General features: G+C 36.1%; 2 protein-coding genes across 4 annotated transcripts; both read left to right on the top strand.

Annotated features, from left to right (window-relative positions):
• Nucleotides 1-2,908, top strand: LOC106618371 (tektin-3). Its single transcript, XM_014236098.3, has 6 exons — nt 1-257; nt 330-598; nt 676-1,051; nt 1,109-1,320; nt 1,400-1,708; nt 2,540-2,908. Exons 1-6 carry the CDS (start codon nt 129-131, stop codon nt 2,766-2,768), a joined length of 1,524 nt encoding a protein of 507 aa, XP_014091573.1. The 5' UTR covers nt 1-128; the 3' UTR covers nt 2,769-2,908.
• A 1,233-nt stretch (nt 2,909-4,141) lies between these two features.
• GCS2alpha (glucosidase 2 subunit alpha) lies at nt 4,142-9,328 on the top strand. 3 transcript variants are annotated; one of them, XM_036365809.2, is made up of 9 exons: nt 4,142-4,310; nt 5,061-5,171; nt 5,235-5,376; nt 5,894-5,991; nt 6,054-6,539; nt 6,612-6,718; nt 6,774-7,241; nt 7,299-8,209; nt 8,616-9,328. In XM_036365809.2, exons 2-9 carry the CDS (start codon nt 5,071-5,073, stop codon nt 9,042-9,044), a joined length of 2,742 nt encoding a protein of 913 aa, XP_036221702.2. In that variant the 5' UTR covers nt 4,142-4,310; nt 5,061-5,070; the 3' UTR covers nt 9,045-9,328. The 3 variants fall into 3 exon arrangements, with proteins under 3 accessions (XP_036221702.2, XP_036221703.2, XP_069965477.1); XM_036365810.2 differs by having other exon boundaries at nt 4,143-4,310; nt 5,058-5,171; XM_070109376.1 differs by lacking the exon at nt 4,142-4,310 and having other exon boundaries at nt 5,042-5,171.

Below are 9,328 nucleotides of genomic sequence, written 5' to 3'. Positions count from 1 at the left end.
GACGAATTTCATAGTTTAATTTTGTTGTTTGAAAAATCCTCAGTTTTTTATTATCCTTTGTAAAAAAATAGTTTGTACTTTTGTTAGTTGAAAAAAATTGTAAAAAAAAATTAATTAATTAATTAAAAATGAGCACGAAATTTGAACAAACTGTGATGTATTCACAATTGCAGCCATGGAGTACGGCTGGTGCACCGCCTTGCATGGAGCCTATCTCGGGCCCATCAGTACCACCGCGTGTTGGCATAGCTTATCAGGTTAGCTCGCATTCAACTGGCGTATCCTGTAGTTTATTTATTTTGATTTTTTGTTTATTTTTGCTTGAAAAGACCAATCATCCGCATCCATGGCGACCGACACTGGCGTACGAAATGATTGAGGTCAAGAACTTAGCTGAGCAACCAGTAACCAATCAGTTAGTTAAGCCGTGCTTCTCACCCTCTGGCATGACTACAGAGCCCATGAACTTTCCCAACTTGGTGACGGGTTTCGAACGCAATCCCCAGCACGCTGCCCGTGCGGCGCTCTTCACACGCTACACCAGCAACGAATGGGTTAATAGCAATCTTACCAAGTATGCCGAATCCAATATAAATCGGTGAGTGATTGCAAACGAAAAGAAATTTATTTAGATAAGCGAAAGTGTCGAATTGACGCACAATTCTCAACAAATAGTAATCAGGCGGAGCGCTTGCGTAACGATGCCGTGCGTTTAATGCGCGAAACTGATGAGAAGACTTCGCAAGGGCAGCGTGATGCCGGACGGCGTTTGGGTGAACGCATAACGGACGTAACATTCTGGCGCAACGAGTTGAATACCGAGTTGGATAAATTGGTTTCGGAATCTGCAGCGATTTCCGACTTAAAGCGCCGTTGCGGCAAAGCCATGCTGGACTTAGAGGCGCCTTTGCATATCGCTCAGGAGTGCTTGTATCATCGTGAGGCGCGTGCGGGTGTGGAGAAGGTACATGACACGGCTGAGAAGGCGCTGTTGCTAGAGATCGACAATATACGAAACTCGCGCGATAAACTCAAGGAGCTTCATGAAAAGGTAAGTTGTAGTATGATAAATGCTTCAGGTTAAGCCCAACTGCAAAAGTTCTTCTAGATCACAAGACAAGCTAATGACTGCCGCGCAGCTCAGCACTTGCTGGAGGAAGATGTCTCGCACAAAGAGTCAACTCTGGGTATTGATTCCGTTTGTCACCAATTGAATAATTATAGCCGCGGTATCACCTACTATGGTGGCATTGAAAAATACGATCCGAGCATAAGCACACAAGAATCATGGGCTGAGGCGAGCAGTCAACGCGTTAGCAGGTTGATTATTAACTCCATAATGGAGTGCCTTTTAACTATTTTCTCATCTAATTATCTTACTGTTACATGTGTGTCAAAGGTCTCAAGCCGAGCGCGCCAAGCTCTCTCAACTACGCAGCGATGCCGAAACTATTGTAAATGCCATCGCTCAATCCGTATGGGATCATTGGAGTAACACGAATAATGCTTTGGATCGTCGCGCACAAGAGATGAACGAGTCCAAGAATAAGATACAGTTACATTTGCATAAGGTGCAACAGGAATTATTCGATTTGGAAAAACATATTTTCTTGATACAAAAGGCAATACAAGATAAATCGAACCCCTTGAAGGTTGCACAAACGCGTCTGGAAGCGCGTTCACATCGTGAAGGCGTGGAGCTATGCAAGTAAGTACATACAAAGAGATGGGACTTTGAGAAATTACGAACAGCACTATCAATCAAATGGGTTATTGAGAATCATAGCGTATATACTCAGCACATACATATGTAAAATCATAGAACATCAGACAAATTAGGAATTTGTCGACCAACTCCATTGAGTAGTATAGTAATAGTATTCAGCTTCTTTTTAATATTCAAGTTTGGCGGAGAATAGTTATCTTGTACCCTTGCGCAGAGGGTTTATATAAGATACCAACTGATAAAAATTAACCCGGACTGGTCCATATAAACTGCACGCGCAAAGAGAATCGATTAATTTTGTTTTTCCTAGTTTGGTTCAATCTTTTTTTATGTTCATGTGGAGTTTGATCTGTTTGCGCGAAAAGCTTGTCTGGCGATTTTTACCATGGAAACAAATTTAACTTAGAGTTGCAACAACTGTATGCAAAATTGGATTAAGCATAGGCATGCTTAGTCCGGGTCATATTTGATCAGATGATTTATTAAGAGATTTTTAACTGAGATCTGTAATCTCAGACAATAATGTCTGGTTTCTGAAAGATTAAAAAAGAAGGCAGGTAAGAGCTTCCTCAAAAAGAGTTGGCTGAAACCACTCTTGAAATCTTTTAACTTAACTAAATATGTTTGTCTGTTTCTTAGATAGAGTTCTTTATCTAAATTCTAAAATTCTAAAAGAGTATTCTATTTAGTTTCATTAAAGGTTTTATTAGCACTGCTTATGAAACTTGTAACCTCTAATTTTTCGATTTCACCTAATTTCTACCTCTGATTTCTACATCTAACTTAAAATTAAATATCTTTCTTATTTTCTAGGGACTGGGCTCAGTTGCGGCTTGTACAAGAAGTACAAGATATACAGGATACTGTTAAACAGCTACACCACAAGTTGCAGGAAGCTGAGGCTCAGCACCAGAATTTACTAAAAACCCGTTCAACACTCGAGGCGGATTTGCGACGCAAAGTGAATGCCTTGTTTATAGATCGTGAAAAGTGTATGGGGCTTAGACGATCTTTCCCCGTAAATAATTTGATCAAATACTAAATTGTAAATGTTGAAAAAATTGTTAGTTTTTAAATGCAAGTGAATAAGTGGAATATTCGATTTATTAAAGAGCGCACATAAAAGCAAATGCTGGCCCATTTATGTCAATAAAAATTAATAGAAATTACTTGTGAAAGAAATGTAATATTTGAATTCTGATACCAAAACAAAAATACATAAGAAATTTCAATTTGTGGCATTTAGAAAAGATTACGGATATTAACTCTTTGGGAAGAGAGAGCTAAACCGCAGCTGTTTGTTTACATATTGCTAAAGCCAGAGAGCGTGAATTTTGAATACGCAAACTAATGTTAATCTTAAATTTAATACTCGTATAAGAATAACAATTATAATTATGGTGAACGATACCTCTCTGTACCATGATAATAATTCCATATCAATTTACAAAGTAAGGCAACACTGTCATACTGACATATCGAATAGCGCAAAAAGCGGAAGCCAAAGTTCCGTTAGTAGTTGAATTGCGAAAGATTTGAAATACTTTACACTTTATTTTTTACAATTTATGCTTAGCAAATAGTGAGAATTGTAAGTGAATTATTGTGTTTATAAGTGCATAGTTGTCAAAATCCAACATTGTTAGCTTCATTAGATTACTATCAAACTCAGCCGATTCGGTAAGTGTATGTACCATATTTCCTTAAATTAATGAAAATCGCATTCTATTATTTTTTTGTTTTTGCAATTGTGTTTTAGATCAATTCAAACTTATGCAACATACATACATACAAAACATTAATTTCAATAATTTTGTAGAAGATATGAACCTAAATATGTACACTAGTGGCCAGAAAATTGAGAGAAAGTTTGTTTCACCAGTGCAGACTGTTTTTCTATTAATTGAGTTTTGTTTTGTAAGAAAATTTATGTTTACCATATTTCATGCTACAATGAAAATTATTTCACGAATTGCCGAATTACAAACTTGGTACAATAACTTTGAAGCATATGATTTGAGTTTTCTTTATAGCAAAAACTATATTTTCTTAAAAAAAAATATTAAGGCGAATGATCAGAACTAGCAAAATAGAATTTTTTTTGTTACTGTAGCAGAAGTGCATTTGAAAATATTAGCAAATAAATTATACGCGCCTAAATATATGCAATATGTATCTTTTAATGTTGCCATATTATATTATTTTTTTAATATATTTATTTCATCAACATTTTCCGACTTAAATATGAGGTACATTAAAGGCTTGTTCTTTAGTAAGATTTGCTAGAATATAATAAAGTATAATTAGAGTAGAAATTGAATATATTTAGAAGGTTAAATATATTTTGTAAGAATGTGTGGCGTTTGTCAAATAATTCCCTTAAAATTTCACATGCAACACTTCTTTTATTGCGGGAACGAATGTGTGTGTGCAAGTCTGCTGTCAGCGAACAAACAGCAAATTTTTGGAATCCCGTTGCCGGCAATTGTGAAAAATTAATAATTTACGGAATAAGTGAAGATTGTTTAAAAATTAAGTTGTGATTGTGTAGTTGACAAAGTGTAGCAGAATAAGTGTTGTTTCGGTAAGTAAATAAATTATGTCATTGGTGTAAACCATTACGGGTGCTATTGATTTGTTTCCTTTTGTATGAACAAATATTTCAAATAGTTCCAAAACCACACGAATTTTGAGTAATGTACTGCGATTGTAGATAAATTTTACAAGATATCCATAATTTATACAAATATTTACAAAATAATATTCTAAAGAAGAAATTATCTCAGTGAAAACTACGCTTTGTCTGACGTGTCTTTAAGTGCTTCTTATTGGTATGTGCATACATAGATATGTAAATAGTTATGTACTATATAAAGTATGATGATTGAACAGTTACTGTTGATAACTAAATAAATGGAACATACTTGTCTTTAAGTATGAAAAATAAAATTGAAAGGTATATTGAATAAACAATTACAATTGATTTTTAAATAAAGATAACATCATTAATTTTAATTATGAAAAAAAAAATAATGACATTAAAATAACCTTTACCAAATAAACTTAATTTTTCTGGTTTAGCAAGTTTAAATAACGTACAAATATTTTCAACCTTACAGTATAGGGGCATTCTCTTGCTCTTGCAAGATTACACGAAAGGAAAAATTCGTTTAAAATATTTCTTTACAAAATTGGAAAATTGGCCAAAATATATATTTATAGATTAATACAACGAGACAAATATTTTTTCCTGCTAAATATAGAAATTTATAAGCGCATTTTATATTATAAAAAAATGAACGATTTATGTAATAACGATGCACCGTTTCAGTAGCTACGTCAACATGCGTTTGGCAATATTTCTGGTAATATTGTGCATATTCGAATATGCGGTCAGCGTTGACCATACTAATTTCAAAACTTGCGAACAAAGCAGCTTTTGCAGGTAATTAAAATATTTGTGCAATTTTTTCAACGTCAAAAAATCATTAATATGCTCTATTTATAGGCGTTGCCGCAATGTAAAACCAGATAATCCCAAATTCGCTTTGGTGCCTGGTACGCTCAACACTTACTCCGATTCTATAACTGCAGAACTGCAACATAAGGATAACAAACACATCTTTACACTGAAAATAGAAGCCTTGGAGGTAGAAACTAACTGTTTATTTTAATTTTTGTATTAAACCTTGAACATGGTATCTTAAGTATGCCGCGAAGTTTATAATACCCATAAAAATCGGAGACCCTATAAAAATATATATATAAATGATCAGCGGAACCAGCTGATTCTTTTTAACTATGTCCGTCTGTTTGTTTGTATATACGCGAACTAGGCTCTCAGTTTTTGTGATATTAATCTGAAATTGTGTATACGTCCTTTCTTGACCGATCAAAATCGTGTTCTTGTATGGAAACCTTTTTTTTATTTGTGAAACTATATTCTCCAAATTTGGCATGGATTATTCTTCAAGGCAACGGTATAACCTTTGCAGAAATTGTTCAGACCGAACCACTATAACATGTATGTACTATCGCAGCTAACTGACCGATCCAAATTAAGTTCTTGTATGGAAATTTTTTTATATGTGAAGGGTATTCTAGCTTCGGTGCTACCGAAGTTAATGTTTTTTTCTTGTTTTTCATAAACAATTTGTCTTTTAACAGCTGGGCAATACATTCCGTTTGTTAGTGGATGAAAAAAATCCTTTGAAGCCACGCTATCGTGTTACAGATGCACTCAAGTCGGCACCGAAACCTGGCAGGTATGTTTTTGTGTAAATACAAATATGCTTAAGTTAAATTTCCTTCATTACTTGTCGTGTAGCATTAAGGTACAAGAGGGTGAAGCTGAATTCACTATTACATCGGGTCCCAATAAAGCTGTGGTCATTGCCGATCCATTCCGTGTTGATTTCTATCAAAATGACGTTCTCACCGTCTCGGTTAATGCTAAAGGTCTTATGACTTTCGAGCATTTGCGCCCGAAACCACAGGCGCCAGCTGAGGGTGCTAACGATGCTGCCGCTAATGAGGTGAAGGAAGCTGATGAAATCACAGATGCTGGTGCATGGGAGGAGAACTTCAAATCACATCACGATTCAAAACCCTACGGACCGGAAGCAATAGCACTCGATTTTACCTTCCCAGAAGCCGAGGTGCTATTCGGTTTACCCGAACATGCCGACTCATTTGTTTTAAAATCTACCTCTGGTACAGATCCCTATCGCTTATACAATACCGATGTATTTGAGTATATACTCGATAGTAAGATGGCATTGTACGGTTCGGTGCCGGTGCTTTATGGTCATGGGTAAGTTTTCTTTTGCTTAACAAAATAAAAAGTGTGTGTTACAATGTTAAATGAATAAAATTGTTTAATTAGTACTCAACGCACTGCTGGTGTCTATTGGCAGAATGCAGCCGAAACCTGGGTTGATATATACACGGCTGAAAAGAACGTTGTATCATCAATCGTCAACTTTGTTTCTGGTAAGTGAAAATACATACATGTGTCAACTGTTATTTGTGATGTATTCTTTTGTAGGCTCTCGCAAGTCTGATCCACCAGCGGCGGACTTCATGTCTGAATCGGGTATTATTGATGCATTCATTTTGTTGGGCCCGTCGCCACTCGATGCTTTCAAGCAATATACGGCTCTAACTGGTTCCGCACCATTACCACAAATGTGGACACTGGCCTATCACCAGTCACGTTGGAATTACAATAATGAAGCCGACGTTACTGAGGTGTCCGCCAAATTTGATGAATATGATATGCCAATGGATACAATGTGGTTGGATATTGAGTATACAGACGGTAAGCGCTACTTCACATGGGATCAGTTTAAATTCCCCAATCCACTTGCCATGGTTCAAAATTTGACCGCACTTGGCCGTCATTTGGTGATCATTATTGATCCGCATATTAAGCGCGATACACACTATTACTTCCACAACGATTGTACGGAACGCGGTTTTTATGTAAAGACGCCAGAGGGCAATGATTACGAAGGTTTGTTCAATGTCAGTTATTATCTCATACAAATTATGTAATATGCATCCCATACAGGTTGGTGTTGGCCCGGTGCTGCTAGCTATGCTGATGTCTTCAATCCTGAGGTGCGCGCCTATTATGCTATACAATATTTGCCAACGAATTTTAAGACTATTACAACCGATGTCATGATTTGGAATGACATGAACGAGCCATCGGTTTTTAATGGTCCTGAGGTGACTATGCCAAAGGATATGGTACATTATGGCAATTGGGAACATCGTGATGTACATAATCTTTATGGACACATGTATGTGCTGGCCACATTCGAAGGCTTAATCGGTCGCGATCCAAATCAACGTCCATTCATATTGACACGCTCACATTTTGCTGGCACACAACGTTATGGCGCAATTTGGACTGGTGATAATATGGCCGAATGGGGTCACTTGCAGCATTCCATTAAAATGTGTCTATCTGAAGCTGTTGGCGGTTTCTCTTTTTGCGGTGCTGATGTCGGCGGTTTCTTTGGCAATCCTGATGCTGAGTTATTTGAACGTTGGTATCAAACCGGTGCATTTTTGCCATTCTTCCGTGCTCACTCACACATCGATACAAAACGTCGTGAACCGTGGTTGTTCACCGAAAAGACACGTTTAATTGTACGCGAAGCTTTGCGTAAACGTTACTCGTATTTACCGCTATGGTACACGATGTTCTATGAACATGAAGTGACAGGCGAACCTGTCATGCGTCCCCTACTAGCACATTATCCAACGGATAAAGAAACGTTTAACATTGACAATGAGTTCCTTTTGCAAGATCGCTTGCTTGTGCGTCCCGTTATGGAACAGGGTGTTAAAAAAGTGAATGTTTATTTCCCAGCAATTGATGACAAAAAGAATGGTGATATATGGTATAATGTCGACACGTTTAACAAGTACACGAACGTTGGCTATGAAAGCATTTCCGTTGAAAGTTATACGGTAAGTGGGCAGAAAGTGCTAATCAGGGTTGCGAATATTTATTTCACATTTCTATTAAATTTTCGATTTATTCAATTTTTAAACCCAACATCCTGAATTAAAAATTAAATTTTCAGTTTTTAATTTCGATTTTTGGATTAAAGTTTTATTTTATTTTTCAATCCCGTATTTTGGATTAAATTTATTTTTTATTTTTCAATCCCGTATTTTGGATTAAATTTATTTTTTATTTCAATCCGGGATTTAAAATGTAAAACATTAACTGAGATCTTCGCCATTACAAAATAAATAAAAAAATATATTTAATTCAAATTTGAATTAAATTATTTCCTTAACGCATTATTTTCAACACTGGTGCTAATAACATAAAATCTTGTAATATTATATAACTCATCTTTTTATTTAGATTCCTGTCTTCCAACGCGGCGGTACTATTATACCTAAAAAGGAACGTATACGCCGTGCCGCAACACTCATGAAGAACGATCCATACACCCTGGTTATATGTCTGAACCGTGCGGGCACAGCTGAGGGTACACTCTTTGTGGACGATGAGAAATCTTACGACTATCGCAATGGCATATACAACTATATAAAATTCAATTTCGAAAATAATAAGTTGGATGTGAATCCGATCGGCAAACTCAACTATAAGACATCCGCTTGGATTGAGCGCGTGGTCATAGCTGGCCTGGAACGTGTGCCCAAGTCGGCCACACTTATTATCGATGGTATTTCACAAGAGCTGGAGATACTACCTCACGGCGAGGCTATAGCCATACGCAAGCCGGGCATTTCTGTTCAACAAATATATAATATTAGACTTAACTATTGAAATTACAAAAAGACAGTATAAAATAATTATGCGAAAGCTTAATGTACACTAATTCCAAGCAGCGCAGCGTAGCAAACCCGTTTGTATTCTTTAATTGACATTATTTTATTTTCTGTACGTTTTTAAAGCGAATTCTTAGGTACTTTTTTTATTAGAAAAACTTAAAATGATAGCAATACTTGTATAAACAATTGGTGAATGTATTTGTATATGTCGAATTTGTTAAATTTCAAATAAATACGGCGTTTCACAAGAATAAAAATAAAAAATGTCGCAGCAAAAAA

The sequence above is a fragment of the Bactrocera oleae genome, chromosome 5 (genome assembly GCF_042242935.1).
Source record: "Bactrocera oleae isolate idBacOlea1 chromosome 5, idBacOlea1, whole genome shotgun sequence".
NCBI classification, from domain to species: domain Eukaryota; kingdom Metazoa; phylum Arthropoda; class Insecta; order Diptera; family Tephritidae; genus Bactrocera; species Bactrocera oleae.
This window is presented reverse-complemented; position numbering and strand designations above follow the sequence as displayed.

Excerpts from the sequence above, each read along its gene's own strand:
- LOC106618371 (XM_014236098.3), top strand. The coding sequence starts at position 129 with ATGAGCACGAAATTTGAACAAACTGTGATGTATTCACAATTGCAGCCA. Across the intron at positions 599-675 it reads GCCGAATCCAATATAAATCG|TAATCAGGCGGAGCGCTTGC; the intron begins GTGAGTGATTGC and ends CTCAACAAATAG. Across the intron at positions 1,052-1,108 it reads TCAAGGAGCTTCATGAAAAG|ATCACAAGACAAGCTAATGA; the intron begins GTAAGTTGTAGT and ends AAGTTCTTCTAG.
- GCS2alpha (XM_070109376.1), top strand. The coding sequence starts at position 5,044 with ATGCACCGTTTCAGTAGCTACGTCAACATGCGTTTGGCAATATTTCTG. Across the intron at positions 6,540-6,611 it reads CCGGTGCTTTATGGTCATGG|TACTCAACGCACTGCTGGTG; the intron begins GTAAGTTTTCTT and ends TTGTTTAATTAG. Across the intron at positions 7,242-7,298 it reads AGAGGGCAATGATTACGAAG|GTTGGTGTTGGCCCGGTGCT; the intron begins GTTTGTTCAATG and ends CATCCCATACAG.